This window comes from Cydia pomonella, chromosome 7 (genome assembly GCF_033807575.1).
Source record: "Cydia pomonella isolate Wapato2018A chromosome 7, ilCydPomo1, whole genome shotgun sequence".
Taxonomy (NCBI): domain Eukaryota; kingdom Metazoa; phylum Arthropoda; class Insecta; order Lepidoptera; family Tortricidae; genus Cydia; species Cydia pomonella.
The window spans coordinates 17,872,229-17,892,863 of record NC_084709.1 but is presented as its reverse complement, the minus strand read 5'-3'; the positions used below and the strand labels follow the sequence as shown (position 1 = coordinate 17,892,863).

At 37.2% G+C, this 20,635-nt stretch overlaps 1 protein-coding gene across 2 annotated transcripts in view; it reads left to right on the top strand.

The window, feature by feature from the left end:
• Positions 1 to 20,635, top strand: part of LOC133520038 (uncharacterized) — a 54,738-nt gene that overhangs the window by 12,334 nt on the left and 21,769 nt on the right. The window contains exons 7-37 of one of the 2 annotated variants that reach the window (XM_061854298.1): positions 723 to 845; positions 1,938 to 2,237; positions 2,618 to 2,791; positions 3,841 to 3,963; positions 4,240 to 4,545; positions 4,842 to 5,015; positions 10,516 to 10,650; positions 11,200 to 11,508; positions 11,779 to 11,952; positions 13,093 to 13,227; positions 13,541 to 13,852; positions 13,946 to 14,116; positions 14,525 to 14,659; positions 14,733 to 15,044; positions 15,259 to 15,432; positions 15,542 to 15,676; positions 15,873 to 16,172; positions 16,249 to 16,422; positions 16,503 to 16,637; positions 16,722 to 17,033; positions 17,140 to 17,313; positions 17,428 to 17,562; positions 17,639 to 17,950; positions 18,034 to 18,207; positions 18,361 to 18,495; positions 18,572 to 18,883; positions 18,963 to 19,136; positions 19,247 to 19,381; positions 19,458 to 19,769; positions 19,849 to 20,022; positions 20,353 to 20,487. In XM_061854298.1, the coding sequence (XP_061710282.1) occupies positions 723 to 845; positions 1,938 to 2,237; positions 2,618 to 2,791; positions 3,841 to 3,963; positions 4,240 to 4,545; positions 4,842 to 5,015; positions 10,516 to 10,650; positions 11,200 to 11,508; positions 11,779 to 11,952; positions 13,093 to 13,227; positions 13,541 to 13,852; positions 13,946 to 14,116; positions 14,525 to 14,659; positions 14,733 to 15,044; positions 15,259 to 15,432; positions 15,542 to 15,676; positions 15,873 to 16,172; positions 16,249 to 16,422; positions 16,503 to 16,637; positions 16,722 to 17,033; positions 17,140 to 17,313; positions 17,428 to 17,562; positions 17,639 to 17,950; positions 18,034 to 18,207; positions 18,361 to 18,495; positions 18,572 to 18,883; positions 18,963 to 19,136; positions 19,247 to 19,381; positions 19,458 to 19,769; positions 19,849 to 20,022; positions 20,353 to 20,487 (6,285 nt within the window). The remainder of the gene's footprint in view (positions 1 to 722; positions 846 to 1,937; positions 2,238 to 2,617; positions 2,792 to 3,840; positions 3,964 to 4,239; positions 4,546 to 4,841; positions 5,016 to 10,515; positions 10,651 to 11,199; positions 11,509 to 11,778; positions 11,953 to 13,092; positions 13,228 to 13,540; positions 13,853 to 13,945; positions 14,117 to 14,524; positions 14,660 to 14,732; positions 15,045 to 15,258; positions 15,433 to 15,541; positions 15,677 to 15,872; positions 16,173 to 16,248; positions 16,423 to 16,502; positions 16,638 to 16,721; positions 17,034 to 17,139; positions 17,314 to 17,427; positions 17,563 to 17,638; positions 17,951 to 18,033; positions 18,208 to 18,360; positions 18,496 to 18,571; positions 18,884 to 18,962; positions 19,137 to 19,246; positions 19,382 to 19,457; positions 19,770 to 19,848; positions 20,023 to 20,352; positions 20,488 to 20,635) is intronic. The other variant, XM_061854299.1, reaches the window with a different exon arrangement.

The following is a 20,635-nucleotide window of genomic DNA, read 5'->3' as shown; positions in this document are numbered from 1 at the left end:
TTAACCGGTGAATGATTTTTCTTATGCACGGTGGCACCATCTACAACAATGACGAAGAAATGGAAATCGTCTTTGTAACAATTACGACACTAATAACTTATACTTTGTGACGAGAGGCCCTTCACCATCCCGTCTCCTCGTCACGGATTTTATTTAAGGATTTAATAGGCTTTATATATCTGGGGTCACCAAATTTCGAACCCCGGTTCGGGTCTGGACCGCCGACCTATATTATTTTTTTACTAATTTAATAAACTCAAGTAGAAAAGGACCGCGAAGAATCTAATTGGTGACCCCGGGTATATATTTTTAGGACGAAAGTGGAGGACCCGCGCAAAAACGCCTTTTCATACAAACGTAGTCCTCATTTTCCTCTCTGGATATTCGCATTATTGAAAATATTTTGACACAATTTGTTATCACAGTGTCAATCACAGCTATGGTATACGTTTTTTTCGAATTTCTAATCATTACAAGAGTTATGAGCATTTAAAAATTGTATGAAATCTTTACAATAATCGAATAAAGAAAAAAAACAAACTACATGCCCCTAGGCATAACTATGGTTAATTTACATCAAATTGTGTAATTCTTTTTTATAATGTCAATATTCAGAGAGGAAAAGGGGACTACGTTTGTTTGGAGAAGCGTCTGTTCCTTTTCCTCTTAACTTATGTCAGCTTTCAACAGCTTTGATTAATAGCCCTAACCTTAATTTTCAGTTGAGCACCTGGAATTTGAACGTCCTCATTACGAGGGAGAGATCGTGGACAATACTCTGCAGTTAACGCCACTAGTTTTAAGTCAAGGATACCAAGGATCTGATGTGACTGTGACTGTAGAAGGTAATAAGTAAAAATGGCAGTGCCAGCTCGTGAAAGTCCCATTTGCATTGTTTTATGTTAAAATGATTGCAAAAAATCTGTATCGCTATAAAAAAAAGTCTCTAATATAAGTACATATATTATTAACTTTAGTGTTAATAAGACGACGAGTCTTTTGAGTTTAAATTTGAAGAACTCAACGTTTTTACGAGATTGTGCCAATAAAATTTCAGTATTTAAAGTCACGAGTCGAATCTTTTCATTAAGTCTTTTTTAAGCGCAACTGATAAGAACTCGAGCCTCCGAATAAAAACTTTGTCAACATCTTTGTAGGTATAAATATAAATAGCAGTAAATAATATAAGCGTTATTGTATGTTGTCCTTAACCCATGAATTTTACATGAAAACAATGCATATTGTTATAAAATACTAAAATTCTCTGAAAATTACTGACGTGTCTACAGAAGACTCGGGTCTCTAACAAGTAAAAAAAAAGTAAAAAGTAATTTATTCAAGTAGGATTTTACAATCTCTTTTCAAGTTGAAGAGAACTCGAGTTTCGACTTATTTATATTAGTGAAAAGCACAGTCGAGTCTTAAAGCAGAGGACTCAAATGACTCGAGTCTTTACGAACACTATTTTACTTAGATTCTTGTATGTTTTCTTCTATGTATATACCATTTAGCCAGCCATATCCGTGAGCCAAGATTGGATATTCAGTGGATTTATTTTCCAACAAATATTTCATTTTATTGTTGTACCTCTACCTACTCTTGCATACTATATAACACGTCCATGAGCTGTAGCCTCCATCAAAAAATCCGCAAATTTTATGTGAAATTGCAGCGAACTACAACAATAATCTGTTTTTTACTATTAATTATGGTTTCTAATTTAAATAATTTTAGAAAGATAGGGAATTGTTTTAATTTCTGAATTCTGTACACACGATAATTCGCTAAAAATTACGGCAATTTCACGAGCTTTAACGATAGCTAAACACGCGACAACACACAAGGCTGATAGCAAGAAAATAAAACATTTTGATGCGCTTCATTGTCTTCTTTGTGTTCAAAGGAACTTTATCTTAAATTAAGTAACATTTTTCCAGATTACTCCTCGTTTTTCTCCTACGCGGTCGTTGGAAACACAATAACCCTGTCGATGACTCCCTTGGACGATAACATTATTCAAGAAAATAATTATATAAATTTGAGAGTCACCGCTTCTACTGGCTATAGCTCTGCTACAACTATAGTCACGTTAGAGATCGTGAAAGATGACGTCACAACTCCAGTATTCGATCAGAGTTTGTATACGGGAACTTACGATCCAGCCGCTGGTCTGGCGGTGGAACCAATTTTGTTGGCGCGGGGATATGATGAAACCGTCACTGTAACCCTTTCTGGAGGTAAGACTGACGACGTGCAAATGCTTAATATGCTTCCATGTTTTAACACCATCAAATGTTTTTACATTTGCTTAATACTGTCATCGTTTAATTTACCTCCACATGGTAGTAAAGTACTTCATGTAACATAAAAAGATATTAAGTTCAAGCCTACCGGCCTAGCCAAGGTGACAATCGCAATCGCTTCGCTGTGTCTCTCTATCACTCTTCCATATTAGAGCGATAGTGACAGTTGCGTTTACATCGCTACGGAGCGTAAGCGATTTGCACGTTGGCTTTGCGGCCTGATACGTTCATAAAAGATGTCGAAAAATGCAAAAATTTTGTGAAGTTTACTTCTTAGACAGTTATGCCTAATTTGGCACAATAAAACATTTCAGAATACGAAAGTTACTTCGAGTTGACTCAGGACGGGCCCTCGTTAACGCTCCGGGTGGTCGGCGACGGTCTGCCCTCGCATATCTTAAGCCAGACCCACCTCCACCTCTCCGTCGAGGCCACAAAACCGCGCACCGTCGGCGCGAGCGCTGTTGTGGCCATCACTTTACCCGGAGGTGACATATGTATTTTAAATGCTAGAAAGTTAACCAACTTCCATTCTATCCGCCTTTTTGATTCGAACTTTCAGAGTCCGATTGTGGAAGCTGAAATAAATCCAGGAAACAGATGTTCCAAAGTTTAATTCTTTATCATACTTTGCGGATCCGTTTCTGTGATATGAAACTGGACAGATCGCATGTTCACACTGCATCGATTGCTGAATATTAGCTATTTTATCGGGATCAAAGAATAATAACTACATCAATTTACAAAGACTTCACAGTGTTTTTTATGAATAAGGTAAGGTGGGGTAAGACGAACATAGTATACATATTTGGTTGGGGCAAGATAAACAGTATGAGGATACCATACAAGTGTTTGTCTTGCCCCGGTAATAATCTTACTCCACCTTACCTAATATACTCGTAAGACGTTACAGATTGTAAGACTATACAGCATGTATTTTTAATACAAACGCAAATTGCAATTTAAAAAAAAAATGATTTAGCCTTAACTAACGGACTATAATAATTATTTTTTTATGTTTTTTCGAGCAGCATTGTATTGCGTACCTACCTACATAATCATCATTTGTGAGAGTTGTGATGTCGCGTTAGTAAGTGCGACGTTTTTTAATAAAAACAAGCTAATGATACATAGTGTTCGGAATTGTTTTATAAGGAAAAAATAAAGTCATTAATGTTTAGTAAACCATAATGTGCTGGATGCGAATAGCTCAGAATCGGGACAAGTGGCGTACTGGAAGAGAGGCCTATGCTCAGCAGTGGGCGATAAAAGGCTGATATGATGATGATGATGATGAAACCATAATGAAAGTGAAATAATTTGGGCCTATACTAACTACCCTTCGAATATGTGAGCTTATCAAAAATACACGCTGTATATATATAACAATTTATACATTAAGAACGAGAACCACAAAACGTCTGTCAAAGACTGCAGGAATTTATTATTTAACACAAATTTTTGTTTCCATACTTTTTTCTTGCAAACTTCTCTAGTCTAAGACTTTCCTTTTCTTTTCTTCGCTAATCCTTTTTAGCAAGGGAAATGCATTTTGAAGCTCAGTCATACAAAGGAGCGATACAAGATAATATACTGACACTAGACACGATCATTTTAAGTGTCGGTTACGAAGAAGACGTGACTTTTTCGCTCTCCGGTGGTAAGTAAACTTTGCTTTAATACAATTTTAAGTAGAAACTTTTAGTCAAAGTATAGTTGGCACGATATTTCAAGTTGGATTAAAAACATGATGAGCATTTTAAGCTTTATTAAACTCCAAAACATACACCTATCTTCTAAGTAGTCTTGATATTTTATTGTCAAGGCAATGGCCTCATAAACGGGCGGATTCCCATAAAGATCAGTATCATTCAATATTTGTCGACTTTCAGTTATTGACTTCAATTCTACCCAACTAATCTTGGCGCCGTTCCAGATTACTCAACCTCATTCGCTGTATCGAACGTGCAAAATCAAGTGACAATAAATATGCCAGCACAGCTTCCTCAAGAGGTTATTTCAGAAAACAATTTCGTAATGTTGACGCTGTCGGCTGAAGGACTGAACGCGCTGCCGACTACCACTGCTGTGTTACTTGAGATTATCAAAGTTGACGCAACGACGCCTGTGTTTAGCCAGCCCATTTATGATGGCACTTACTTTGGTTCATTAGGTATTGTCTTGGAGAATATAAACCTAATACAAGGATACGACAGCAGCGTGACGTTCAGGATTCAAGGAGGTACTTAAAATAACATAAAATAATTTATTATACACGATGACTTACGGTACACCGTGCTGAGCCTATACTACTCCCATAAGCAGTTATTATACAGGTGCGGAAAGTAGGAAATTCGCAACGAGTGGCAATAAATTAAAACACGACCGAAGGTAGTGTTTTAAATCGACACAAGTTGCGAATTACCTACTTGCACGCGTATCGTACAACTTTTTACAGTACATTGTTTAACTTTGCAAGTCACTTATTTTGCAGTATTTTTATAGAGACCGACACCAATATTTTTTTTTTATTTACAGAAAACTCTGAATATTTTTCTATTACTCAAAACCTAAATAGTGTAACGTTGACTGTCCAATCAAGTATTCCTGAAGAGGTAATATTCCAAGAAAAGACATTTGTTTTCAACATATTCGCCGAAAAACCACTGACAGTAGGCGCTAATGCTGCCATCGTCGTAAGATTCTCAGAAGGTTGGTCCATGTTGATGTTTTATTACATATAAGTTATTGTTATAACCGTTCTAGTACGGTCGCCAAGCCGCTCAGAGGCCAGATTTAATTGACTCAGCTCGGCCTTACCCACAACCGGTATCAATGTGTTCGGACAGTTCTCCTGATCACCGTACATGCGGTAGTAAAGCGGAAAAATGGTGGAGGGGATAGTAATGACGTCACAAAGATGGCGGCCGGACCTATTCTTTTTGGCGGTGTATCTCGAAAACCACTTAACCGATTTTAATCATCGAGGTGTCAAATAATAGCTTATATTATGGAGATTATTTCCTTTTCTACAAACATTTACGTGAAACCTATAGGAAAAAAAATAATCACAAAAAACAGTTTTTTTATAAAATTATTATTTTTTATTTTGTAAAAATCTCCGTAAATATTAGCATTTCGCAAATTTTGTTTAATATAAAACATATTGCTTCATTATCAAGGAATATAATAAGCCTTAAAACATACAGATCGAGTAATAAACAATGAAGCTACACTCATTTATTTGCGCATGGGTAACGATAACTGGCTTTTACCGGTCGAAACTGTGGTGACTGTTACGATACGTATTGAATGGAATTTATAGAGTATCGGTTTTAATTACTGAAATTATAATTAAAATTATAAAAACCAGACACAATAATGTTACCTTACTTCGACGTTTAGTCTCTTTTTTCGTCTTAATCATAGGTAGGTACATATTTCTTTTTACTTAAAAATTTTATACAGGGTGAACTTTTAACCACCAGTCATACTCTGCGCAGCGACTTTATAGGTCATACTTAACAACTTTTACTATGGGACCAATTCCGAAATCGCGAAAAAAATTTTGACTGTCCCATATAAAGGTGCGACCAACTTTACCAGACCAACACTTTTCCAAACTGAGCTACAGCTGTCCGATGAAGTTAAGTACTTAGGACTAACTCTCGACAATAAACTCAATTGGAACAACCACATCAACAAACGGATAGACAAGGCGGGAGTTGTCTTCTGGCAGTGCAGAAGGATGATTGGTAAGAGGTGGGGACTCAACCCGAAAATTTCCCTCTGGCTCTATAAGACGATAATCCGCCCCTTAGTCTGTTACGGTGCTCTGGTTTGGTGGCCAAGAACAAACCTAGGCAACGTACGAGACAAACTACAAAGACTTCAAAGGCTCGCATGCGCGGCCACCACTGGCTGCACGAGGTCTACCCCGACTGCAGCCATGGAGGTCATGCTAAACCTGACCTGAGGACGACAATCATGAAGGACTCAATCCCCGGGAGCTGAGAATCTTCACTGATGGGTCCAAAACAGACAGCGGATCGGGCTCTGGAACCTTCTCAGAAGACCTGAACATGTCGATCACCACTCCGCTAGAAGCCCATAACTCGGTATTCCAAGCTGAGTGCATGGGCATCATAAACGCGGCGGCTGCCATCACTGCAAGGAAGGTAGTAGGATCCTCCATCCGCATACTCTCCGACAGTAGAGCAGTCTTAATGGCTCTAAATAGCCATATAGTTACATCCAAACTTATACACGAATGCCACGAACGACTAATGGAGGTATGTCATAATAACAAGATCACCCTATAATGGATCAAGGGACACAGTGGATCCCGAGGTAACGATGCTGCGGACGAGCTTGCCAGGCAAGGATCGAATGCGGGGGCGATTGGTCCGGAACCGATTCTTCCGATACCATTTAGCAAGGTACGCTCAATGCTGCTGGCACGTACAGGGAAACTACACACATAACACTGGCTGAACCAGACTGGATGCAGACAGACAAAAGAAGCCATGCCTGGCATCAACGGAAAACTCACAAGGGCGCTCCTGCAACTAGGGAAGGTCCGACTGAGTATGGTAACCAGTGTCATAACAGGTCATGGACTATTTAACAAACATCTTTTCACAACAGGTGTCACAGACAGTCCCCTGTGCCGAGGTTGAATGGAGATAGAAGAAACAGCCTCTCACGTGGTGCTGGAATGCAGCGGAGTGACTCCATACAGGGCTAAACATCTCGGATCTCCGAGAGACGTCCCCGAGGTCCTACTCAACATCAAAGGTTTGATAGGATTCCTCGAGGAGCTGGGCTGGCAGGACTAGCCCACCCCCAACATATCACGCAAAATAGGCGCAAGTCGTCGAGTTGCGGAAAAATCGCCCGAATACAATACAATACAATACAATACAAGGTGCGACCAGACCGCAGCTTAAAAAACGGTCACGATACGGAATCGCAGTGACGCGTCGTATGCGTACCGTTTTTGACGCATGCTCCCCACACCGCTGTTTAAGAAACGGTGACGGTACGGAATCGCAGTGACGTGCTTCACGCGAATCTTTTTTGTTCGCAAAACAGTTGCGTCTTTTACGTCACCGGTACGGTGTCTGCCATAAGATCTCCGTGTAATATTTTTTGCGATTTTTACGCAGTTCAATTTACGGTGCGTCAGCTTATTTTAAGCAGCGGTGTGGCGAGCATGCGTCATGGACCCTAGTACGTCCTTAAACTACGTCCAAAAGAGAGGTATGGGCATTGTGAATGTCATCTCGCTTTGTGTGGTAGGGCACAGCCAGTGGGTGTCATTCCAGATCCAAATTTTCTTGCGTGATTCGGCATTGGTCCCATAATAAAAGTTGTTCAGTATGACCTGTAAAGTCACTGCGCAGAGTATGGCTGGTGGTTAAAATTTCATCTTATACCTATATTCGACACAATGAACATCATACTTTTAGATTAGACAACAAAATGTATATTTATACTGTGTTTCGACTTGAAAGATTTTACTGCTTTAAAACATAAGACAAACCTACCAACCAAATGTATAAAAAAAAATGTTTTTTGTGATTATTACTTTCCTATAGGTTTCACGTAAATGTTTGTAAAAAGGAAATAATCTCCATAATATAAGCTATTAGTTGACACCTCGATGAATAGAATCGGTTAAGTGGTTTTCGAGATACACCGCCAAAAAGAATATGTCCGGACGCCATCTTTGTGACGTCATTACTATCCCCTCCCACCATTTTTCCGCTTTACTACCGCATGTACGGTGATCAGGAGAAACGCCCGAACACATTGATACCGGTTGTGGGTAAGGCCGAGCTGAGTCAATTAAATCTGGCCTCGGAGCGGCTTGGGGACTACTAATAGTAAAAGTTGTTCAGTATGACCTATAAAGTCGCTGCGCAGAGTATGACTGGTGGTTAAAAGTTCACCCTGTATAAAATTTTTAAGTAAAAAGAAATATGTACCTACCTATGATTAAGACGAAAAAAGAGACTAAACGTCGAAGTAAGGTAACATTATTGTGTCTGGTTTTTATAATTGTCATTATAATTTCAGTAATTAAAACCGATACTCTATAAATTCCATTCAATACGTATCGTAACAGTCACCACAGTTTCGACCGGTAAAAGCCAGTTATCGTTACCCATGCGCAAATAAATGAGTGTAGCTTCATTGTTTATTACTCGATCTGTATGTTTTAAGGCTCATTATATTCCTTGATAATGAAGCAATATGTTTTATATTAAACAAAATTTGCGAAATGCTAATATTTACGGAGATTTTTACAAAATAAAAAAAAATAATTTTATAAAAAAAACTGTTTTTTGTGATTATTTTTTTTCCTATAGGTTTCACGTAAATGTTTGTAGAAAAGGAAATAATCTCCATAATATAAGCTATTATTTGATACCTCGATGATTAAAATCGGTTAAGTGGTTTTCGAGATACACCGCCGAAAAGAATAGGTCCGGCCGCCATCTTTGTGACGTCATTACTATCCTCTCCACCATTTTTCCGCTTTACTACCGCATGTACGGTGATCAGGAGAACTGTCCGAACACATTGATACCGGTTGTGGGTAAGGCCGAGCAGAGTCAATTAAATCGTGTTTCTAGAGGGCTTTTGAGATTTGGCGACCGTACTATTCAGTTCATTAGACAATCACCTTTTTAGGATTCCGTACCCAAAGGTTAAAATGGGACCCAAAGGTTAAAATAAAAAGTAATTAAATGTTGCATATAGCGTTGTTGTAACACGGACATTACATCTAATTCTACCAAATAATTGAAAACTATGACATAACAATGTCATTTCGAACATCAATCATCCGATACGAGTATAGTACTTACGTTTAGTAGCAAATCTACACACTCGTAACAAATACTAATCAATAAGTAAACAGGCCCTAAGGCGAGTGTATACGCTCGTGAGGGCCTTATAAGACAAAAATAAATTATTATTGTTATCTTCGAAATAAAGTTAATTGGAATACCGGTTCTTTCAGAAAGTTAAAAGCTCAAGAATTCATCCTTGAAATTGACGGAAATAAAAAAAACACGGTGCATATGCCTTTTTTAGGGTTCCGTAGCCAAATGGCATAAAACGGAACCCTTATAGTTTCGCCATGTCCGTCTGTCTGTCTGTCTGTCTGTCTGTCTGTCTGTCTGTCCGAGGCTTTGCTCCGTGGTCGTTAGTGCTAGAAAGCTGAAATTTGGCATGGATATATAAATCAATAAACCCGACAAAGTCGTACAATAAAATCTAAAAATTTAATTTTTTTTAGGGTACCTCCCCTACACGTAAAGTGGGGGTGAATTATTTTTTTCGCTTCAACCCTAGAGTGTGGGGTATCGTTGGAAAGGTCTTTCAAAACTAATATGGGTTTTCAAGAAACATTTTTTGATAAAGTGAATATATTCGGAGATAATCGCTCCGAAAGAATAAAAAAATGTGTCCCCCCCCCTCTAACTTTTGAACCATAGGTCCAAAAAATATGGAAAAAATCGTGGAAGTAGAGCTTAAGAAAGACATTAAATGAAAACTATAGCGGACATGATCAGTTTAGCTGTTTTTGAGTTATCGCAAAAAGTTTTTCCTTCATAGTAAAAAGACTTACTTTAATTAGGTACTGATTATGCAAATTTGCCTATTTGTTTAACTCGGGTGAAAGGTACCGTTTCATCCCTTGGTTAACAATTTAGTATACTTTAAGCTCCAGTTTAGCTTAATGTGACGGAAGAGTAACTACGGAACCCTACACTGAGCGTGGCCCGACATGCTCTTGGCCGGTTATTAATAAATGTGATTAATAAATTGCCCTTCCTTTCTGAAATACCCAGGCAATCTCAATATACAGTGTGTGGCCCGAAACCGGGGCGAAAAAAATAAATGGAGATTCTTTAGATCATTTCTAGTAACTATTACCAGAATCTAATATTCCAAAGTCCATAATTTTGGAGAAAATAGCCTACAAAATTAGAAATTGTAGGTCATGTATTTTTCCGTCGCGATATCGTCGCCTGGTCACTTGGTACGAGGTATGTCTTGGTACGGGGTGCCATTGACAACACGCGGTAGATTTAAACTTTTTGTGACATGTACATTAAAGAGGTTCACATGTTTGTTTTTCAAGTTTACTAGATCCAACATGATTGGATATCATTGAGCTCAACCTTTTATGTTTCAGACCTAATAGAGTCTACTGTTATGCAGTTTGCTAAAAATACTTATGTTGGAAGCTTAGAAAATAACGAATTGGCGCTGGAAAACATCGTTCTCGAGACAGGGTTCGCTGTTGGCACACAGTTTTATCTTTCTGGAGGTATGTTAATATTGTTAATAATAGATTATTAACCAAGGGATGAAAGGCACTCATTTCTGTCGAGGTAGTTTAGTCCAAAACTGAAACGGTGCCTTTCACCGGAGTTAAATACTACTTTTTATTTGGAATACGAGGAAAGAAAAATATAAGTAAGTACGTGCATTTAAAAAACACGGCTAAGCATAAATCTCAGTGCTATTTTCAATTAACAATTAAGGTAAAAAATATGGTTATTTATGAATTGGGGAGTTAATTATCAGAAACAAATTTTACAACAAATCCCGTTAAAACCAAAATTTTAATTGTTTATCGAAGAAAAAGAAAAAACCTACTTTGAAAGTAGAGTACTCTAGAGCAGAAACGTATTATTTTCAAAGTTTTTAGAACAACAACGACGACCCATTTTCAAAGCATGAGAAATGATACATAATTAATTAAACTCATTGTGACATATCCATGTTTCACTTTGGAATTTTTTACGTTATTTTGAACGAAGTAAATAAAAACGTTCTTAAAAATATCACCATGAATTATTAATGTTTTTTACAGACTATGCAGCATCATTCACGCACACAGTCACAGCCAACACAGTAACTGTTTCAATGACAAGTGAACTCCCTGCCGAAGTTCTAGAAAATAACAGATTTATAATTTTAGAATTAGAAGCACGTAGAGACAGGGCGATGTCAGTCGTCGCTGGAATTGTTATTGAAATAGTTGAAACAGAAATTATAGCGCCTGTGTTCAGCCAAGCATATTACAGCGGAATGTATACAGAAGAAAATGCTTTGCAGTTCCAAGATACTATTACTCTGATACAAGGTTTTGACGAAACCGTTACTTTTGGGTTGGAAGGGGGTAAGCATGGTATTGTTTTAGTCATTTCATTACTCAACGGGATATCAACCGACAGTCAAGATTCATCCTGCATAATTTCTTTGCGGAAATAAAAAGAGGTCCCATTAAAAATGTTCAAAGTATACTTCAGTACAATGTTTATGAAACAATCTCCGCTTTTAATAGGATAATATCAGCCCTGTGTTTACGGCAAGCGGTGTTTTTATTTTCAATTTCGTGGTGCGTTTTACAGTTTTTAGACGGAACATAAGCTTTTGTTATTTCTTTTAGAATCTGCAGCGTGGTTTGGGGTGGAATGGAATGGAAATTCCGTTACTGTAGTGAGTACAGCTCCCCTGCCACAGGATGTACTGGACAGCCAGCACCAGCTTCTCTTCGGTGTGATCGCATACAAGCCTAACTCCATCAATGGACGCGCTGCTATTTCTATCGAATTACCTAAAGGTGACTGACTCATCCAGCTTACACAAGGCTGATTAAAATCGATATTAATAATACCTATAATATTTAAATAACTATCCTTGTCGATAAAGTTTAATAATCTTTTAGTATGCCTTTAAAATAAATAAATATTTGGGGACAATCTCACACAGATCGACCTAGCCCCAAACTAAGCAAAGCTTGTACTATGATAAATACATACTTATGCATAGAAAACATCCATGACTCAGGAACAAATATCTGTGTTTGTCACACAAATAAATGGCCTTACCGGGATTCGAACCCGGAACCATCAGCTTCATAGGCAGAGTCACTACTAACTATGCCACACCGGTCCTCAAAAAATATAAAATATTCCAACTAATACATAAAAATGTCTGTAATGGCTTACATACTTTGTACCATGAATTAAATTCGTGGTAATTAATTTATTTATTTGAAATACACTTATAGGTTCTGATTCGCAAGCAGGCCTGGAGAGTTAAATCAAAATTAAGTTTATTTCTGATTCACGTTGTATTGTTTTTGTTATTCGATTATTGAATAAAGAATTAGTATTTTTATTTAATGCAATAAATATTAAACTTTACTAACAAAGGCAACATTTTTCTTATAAATAGAAGCGATTATTAAGAGACAAGAATAGCTTTGCGATCCAAGCGAAATAACGATACTTTTTCTATTAAATTCCATTTTGGAAGAAAACGTTTTTCAGTAACTAAATCTCAACAACTTACCATAATTTTGATGTCGATCGCTACAGGATAATATATTCTAGGTAAATAGGTTTCGTTTAAAAAAATGTTTTTTTGTATCACAAATTTTGAAAAAAAAGAAGGAAAACCCATAAAGTTAGTTTTTCATTGTGTCAGTAACATTAAAAAATCATAGAGAATGAGAAATATTTAAAAGTAGAAAATCGTTTTCTCTTTTTCTATGGACTCACGTGGTATACTTCCCTCTTCACTAATTTAAGCTTTCAATTGGAATCATTTATTTAGAATACTTGTACTATTTCAAACTTCGTCGGAAGTGATACATGCGTATATAAGAAGTATATTTCAGTCAGATATCGGGCACTTACTTTTCATTTACGGGGATATTTTTTAAAAATGTAGTATTATCACTTTTTTATCATGGCAGATTTATTAGAACAAGAAGTACTACGCTTCGCCCAAAGCAGTTACGAGGGCCAGTTAGACGGATCCCAGTTGCAAGTGCCGACAATTACGCTGAGCAACGAAATTACGGAGAACGTGATAGTGTCACTGTCAGGAGGTAAGTCGTGCATTTTTAATTAAGGCTTCTTAGCAAACTTTTAATTCTGCAGGAAAATTACTTTTATTTCACTTTCATAACTAAGTACCTACTTTAGATAACAATATAAAATTATTTATAATTCAAAACCATTATGCTAATGGTGCTTTTTGTGTGCGTAGCCTTTTAGAAAAAATTAAAATTCTTTCATAGTTACCAGCTTTTTAAATCATAATCATGTTCTGTAGTTAAGTACCGAAATTTAAGTCCCATTGAAATAAAATAACAACACCTTCTTTTAACACTTAGTTGCATAACAAATATTTTTTTACAGCTTACGCAACTTATTTCACTGTAACCCTTGATTCAAACACCGTTCATATTGAGCTTGTAAATGAACTGCCTTCAGAAGTAATAACCAACAATGAGTTCATAGTACTTGATATAATTGCTTCAAAAACAGATGCTGTAAGCGGTTACACAGCTCTCGTTCTAAGTATAGTCAAAGAACCCATTATCGTAACACCTGTTTTCGATCAAGCTTACTATACTGGTGAAATCTCAGAGCAAGGCGAATTACTCTTTGAGCATACGATGCGATTGATCCAGGGATTTGATGAATCTGTTACATTTACTCTCAGCGGAGGTGAGTGGGTCATTGCCGGTATCTAAATTTATTGACAAGACTTCGTTATTATGTGTAAGATACACGATACACTGTTATTTTATGTTATTATAGATGGGTCTGAGAGGTTTATCCTTACGCAAACTGGGCAGAATAGTTTATCGCTGTCTATCAGTCAAGGAGAATTAGAAGGGATAGAAAACATTAGCCATTTTGTTTTTTCTGTTGTGGCTAGCAAAGCTGGAAGTGTTTCAGGCCAAGCGGCTATTGTCATTCATAATACGGGTAAGAACTTTATCTGAATTATTCTGTCCTAAGCAAATAAGGTACCAGCTAGGTAAGTAGGAATAACAATAACATAAGAAGTAGAACGAAAATCACAAATCGACATTGTAAGAAGTAGTTATTTTTTTTAGTAGATAAATGAGTTATTAATTATTATATTACAAGTTAATCCATGGAAAGAATATATCATAAAATTCATAAAATAAGAAAAAAAATTCTACTTCAAATTCATTTTATATTGATGACAATTTGCACGATTGTTTAAAACGTTATTATGTTTTTACCGTTGCTTTTTTGCTACCCAAGCTACGGTCAAACATAATAATTAACGCGATACCTATGCTTCAGCGGAAGCGTAACCTGTTGCAATGGAACCTTGCATTTTATTATTCTATACAATATTCTTAGATTCCTCCACAGCTAGAACTATTAGCTTTTCTCGTAATCACTACACGGGATCACTGGAAGACAATGTTTTGACCATGGAAGCAATCAGTATCGTAGAAGGTTACGGTTCGGATGTCTATCTCACGTTAAGTGGAGGTAAAGTTTGACTAAATTATTTAAAACTATACTCTTTTATTAGTTCGGGAGTGCAATATCTAGTTTCTTTTAGACTATGTGGAATATTTCCAGTTGGTCGGACAGGACGGCACATACACATTGCAGCTAATATCTAACGTTCCAAATGAAATAATTGAAGCACGTACTATGTTGGTATATACTCTTGAAGCAAATGGAGACACTGGAAGGGCCCATACCACAGTTATTGTAGAACTGGTTAAAAGTAATGAAGTAATTGAGGCCCTATCTTTTGATGAAGCTTACTATCTTGGCTCTTATTCTGCAACAACTGGTGTTATGGCAGATATACAGCTGCGGATCGTTACTGGATATGATAGTGAGATAGTCTTAACTGTACAAGGAGGTTGGTATTTTTTTGTTGATTTATGCAATTAAACCAAAACTAAAAATAAATCTGTACAAAAAGTTAATTAAAGGTTTTGTTTAACAGTAGCACATTAGTTTTTTTATACAAATTTGGTGCCAAACAAGCATACGGCCCGCCTAATGGTAAGCAGTCACCGTAGCGTCACCGCAGTTTCAAACAATGTTATTCATTATTCTATAAAACCTTTCAGAAAACAGTGCTTGGTTTATCGTTCAGCATTCGGAAAGCGTGGTGACAATAAGTTTAGCTGCTCCTTTGCCAATCGAACTATTTATTGACAACCAGCCAGTAATATTTGCCATCAATGCAGTCAACTCTGGTGGCAGTACAGCACTAGCTACGATAGTAGTATCTTTAGAAGGAGGTAAGACTATATTTTATAGTTATATCTATTGTTTCAAAAATACCGAATACATAATATACGCTTTATCGTTTAGTGCAATTTTAGGTATAACCATATTTTTTTTGTCTAGAATTATCTGAACTAACTGTTCTTGGATTCGAAAGAAGTAGTTACCTTGGAACAATAGAAAGTGATACATCAACGCTGCAACCTATAATCCTTACGCAAGGATACAGCTCAGAAGTTTATTTCACATTACAAGGAGGTAAACAATAACTGCAGAAAACTGGGTCGCCAAAATGCATTTTTTGTTTTTATAATTATTATTGGTGTTTGTAAGTTAAATGTATTATTGTAAGGTGTAGTTATAGGCCTTAGAAAAATATACAATATTTGATTTTGTATTGATTTGAATACATTGCGGTATCTGATTGCGAATTAAACACAAATGCCTTTTCCAGATCTATCCAACTATTTCACAATAAACCAACAAGGTTCTTCAGTAAACATAGTACTACAAAGCACTATCCCCACTTCAGAATTACCAGCAAATGGTATTATCGTTCTTGAATTACAAGCTACTGCAGTTCAAGCTGTTTCCGCAACTACTACTATCGTTTTTGAGGTAGCCGATGGAGAAGATCTCAGTTTCAGTGCTGCATACTACATTGGACAATACATCGAAACAGAAGGCCTAATTTTCGATACAATCTCACTAGACGTGGGTTACGACCAAGACGTGCAGTTCAGCTTGGAAGGAGGTATAAAGTTTAGCATACAAATCTGGGTAGTGGTGATTTAATTACACACTACTGTTACTTTGAACATTCTTTACAGAAAACGCTCAATGGTTCGCTCTGCAAGTGCAGGGGAACGCTGTCACCCTCATTATGACTAGCGCTATTCCGCCTGCGATCTTAGCCGACAATCATCAACTGGTATTTAGTGTAACAGCACTGAAGCCCAGAAGTAACATTGCCACAGCAACCATAGTGATATCATTAATTGATGGTAAGCACCTATGGAACCTAACTGTAATTACGTAACTGACCAAATAAAATATTTAAGTTTTGTTTTTTTGTTCATTATAGAATCTACCGTCGTGACCATTCTTAGCTTTGAACAAACAAGCTATCTCGGGTCTATTGCAAATGATGCATTAAGTATAGAACCAATTGTCTTAAACGAAGGGTACACGGAAGCCGTCAGTTTTACACTTTCTGGTGGTAAGTTCATTGATAACAAGTGGATAATAGTGTAACTTTTAATATAAGTACTGAATACAGTTTCGAAGTATTTATCGTTTCTAGATCTGGCCTCATACTTTAATCTACAACAGCAAGGGTCTACAATTAACATCATACTACAGAGCGCCCTTCCAGAGCAAACGTTACCTGCTAACGGCATAGTATTACTTGATTTACGAGCTTCAGCACCACTTGCCATTACCGCCACGACTACGGTTGTTATTGACACGCAGAGAACCTTTTATGTGGAGGAACTAGCTTTTAGTGCTGCGTATTATGTTGGAGAGTATAGCGAAACTAGTGGCTTCACGTTTGACTCCATTATCTCGCTAGACGTGGGCTATGATCAAAACGTTCAATTCATATTGGAAGGAGGTACCTGGTTCTCATAGTTTGTAACAATACAAGCAAAATAATTAAAATTAGTTTGTAACGATGCAAGCGCGTAATGAAATTGGCTATAACTTTAGTCCGTTTTCAGAACACTCACAGTGGTTTGCCCTGGAAGTTCAAGGCAATGCTGTCACGCTCACTATGTCCGGTGCCATTCCGTCGGCGATCTTAGTGAACAACCATCATCTCGCATTTATTGTTACTGCACAGAAACCCAATAGTAATATTGCAACGGCAACCATAATTATTTCATTAGTAGACGGTAAGTAGCAGATAAAATAATGATGAATATCTAAAAATATTCTCTTATGAAGATATATATGTGATTTTATATTTTCAAGACGCCTTTTATATATTTTCTCATTATTTATTTCAGATTACACTGATGCAATTGTTCTTGGCTTCGAGCGAGCACACTATCTTGGTTCTATTGAAAATGATGCATTAACTATGGAACCAATTGTCCTTAACGAGGGGTACACGGACGCCGTTACGTTTACGCTTTCTGGTGGTAAGTACACCGGTAAAATGTGTAAATCATTTTTGACTTGAGTTTAAAAATAATAAGAAATCTTTTCCGTTTCTAGATCTGGCCTCATATTTCAATCTACAACACCAAGGGTCTACAATTAACATCGTTCTACAGAGTGCCATTCCAGAAGAGACGATACCTGCGAACGGAATTTTGTTACTTGAGTTGAGAGCGTCAGCACCACAAGCTATAACCGCTACGACGACTGTAGTAATAGAGGCCCAGAAAGCTGCCGATCTCGAACAACTTGCCTTTAGTGATGCTTACTATATTGGAGAGTACAGTGAGACCAGCGGCCTCGCGTTTGACTCTGTCATCGCGCTAGACATAGGCTACGATCAAAATGTGCAGTTCGCATTGGAAGGCGGTACGTGATTTGTATACTTACTTTAAAATTATTATTAGGGCAAACCTGAAACAAAATCAACTAAAACTTAATTCTTTCTTCAGAACACTCACAGTGGTTTGCGCTGGAAGTTCAAGGCAATGCTGTCACGCTCACTATGTCCGGTGCCATTCCGCCGGCGATCTTAGTCAACAACCATCAGCTAATATTTATTGTTACTGCACAGAAAGCCAATAGCAATATTGCAACAGCAACCATAATTATTTCATTAATAGACGGTAAGAAGGAGATGACCTAATGAGAATCTAAAAAATATTTGCTTATGAAGTTACATCGCATCATAAACATGAATAACATATTTTCCATACATACATATTTTATTACCTATGTATTTCTTAAGCCTTTATATTTTTCTTCTTTATTTATTTCAGATTACACTGACGCAATTATTCTCGGCTTCGAACGAGCAAACTATCTTGGTTCTATTGAAAATGATGTATTAACTATAGAACCAATTGTCCTTAGCGAGGGGTACACGGACGCCGTTACGTTTACGCTTTCTGGTGGTAAGTACACCGGTAAAATGTGTAAATCAATTTTGACTTGAGTTTAAAAATTATAAGAAATCTTTTCCGTTTCTAGATCTGGCCTCATATTTCAATCTACAACAGCAAGGGTCCACAGTTAACATCGTTCTACAGGGTGCCATTCCAGAAGAGACAATACCTGTGAACGGAATTTTGTTACTTGAGTTGAGAGCGTCAGCACCACAAGCTATAACCGCTACGACGACTGTAGTAATAGAGGCCCAGAAAGCTGCCAATCTCGAGCAACTTGCCTTTAGTGAAGCTTACTATATTGGAGAGTACAGTGAGAACAGCGGCCTCGCGTTTGACTCTATCATCGCGCTAGACGTAGGCTACGATCAAAACGTGCAGTTCGCATTGGAAGGCGGTACGTGATTTGTATACTTTAAAATTATTATTAGGGCAAACCTAAAACAAAATCAACTAAAACTTAATTCTCTTTTCAGAACATTCACAGTGGTTTGCGCTGGAAGTTCAAGACAATGCTGTCACGCTCACTATGTCCGGTGCCATTCCGCCGGCGATCTTAGTCAACAACCATCAGCTAGTATTTATTGTTACTGCACAGAAATCCAGTAGCAATATTGCAACAGCAACCATAATCATTTCATTAATAGACGGTAAGAAGGAGATGAAGCACTTATGAGAATTTAAAAGATATTTGCATATGAATCCATACATATTACCTACGTATTTATTACGCCTTTATATTTTTCTTCTTTTTTTTCAGATTACACTGACGCAATTATTCTCGGTTTCGAACGAGCAAACTATTTTGGTTCAATTGAAAATGATGCATTAACTATAGAACCAATTATCCTTAACGAGGGGTATACAGACGCCGTTACGTTTACGCTTTCTGGTGGTAAGTACATCGGTAAAATGTGTAAATCAATTTTGACTCGTGTTTAGATATCATAAAATATGTTTTTCGTTTCTAGATTTGGCCTCATATTTCAATCTACAACAGCAAGAGTCCACAGTTAACATCGTTCTACAGAGTGCCATTCCAGAAGAGACGATACCTGCCAACGGGATATTGTTACTTGAGTTAAGAGCGTCAGCACCACAAGCCATAGCCGCCACGACAACTGTGGTAATCGAGGCCCAGCAAGCAGCCGATATCGTAGAACTTGCCTTTAGTGCTGCTTACTATATTGGAGAGTACAGTGAGAGTAGCGGCCTTGCGTTTGACTCTATCATCGCGCTAGACGTAGGCTACGATGAAAACGTACAGTTCGCATTGGAAGGCGGTACGCGATTTGTATACTTTAAACTTATTATTAGGGCAAACCTAAAACGAAATCAACGAAAACTTTATTTTCTTTTCAGAACATTCACAGTGGTTTGCGCTGGAAGTCCAAGACAATACTGTCACGCTCACTATGTCCGGTGCCATTCCGCCGGCGATCTTAGTCAACAACCATCAGCTAGTATTTATTGTTAATGCACAGAAAGCCAGTGGCAATATTGCAACAGCAACCATAATCATTTCATTAATATACGGTAAGAAGGAGATGAAGCACTAATGAGTATCTAAAAAATATTTGCTTATGAAGATACATCGCATCATAAATGTGATTAATACACGTATTTTTTCAATCCATACATATGTAATCTTACTGCACAGAAAGCCAATAGCAATATTGCAACAGCAACCATAATCATTTCATTGACAGACGGTAAGAGAAAGACGTAGCACTAATGAGTGTCTAAACAATATTTGCTTATGAAGATATTCAGAAACATAATGAATATATTTTCAACACATACATATTACCTAGTATGTATTTCTTAAACCTCTATATTTTGATTATTCTTCTTTATTTATTTCAGATTACACTGAGGCAATTATTCTTGGTTTCGAGCGAGCGAACTATCTTGGTTCTATTGAAAATGATGTATTAACTATAGAACCTATTGTCCTTATCGAGGGGTACACGGACGCCGTTACGTTTACGCTTTCTGGTGGTAAGTACATCGGTAGACGATAATATACATAAATTTGAACTCATATTTAACCTTTTAATCCCGGAACGCGGATCCACGTTAGTAGATATTGAGCTCTAATATCTACTAACATAATAGGTAATTATTTAGAATTCAACACTTACTGCAC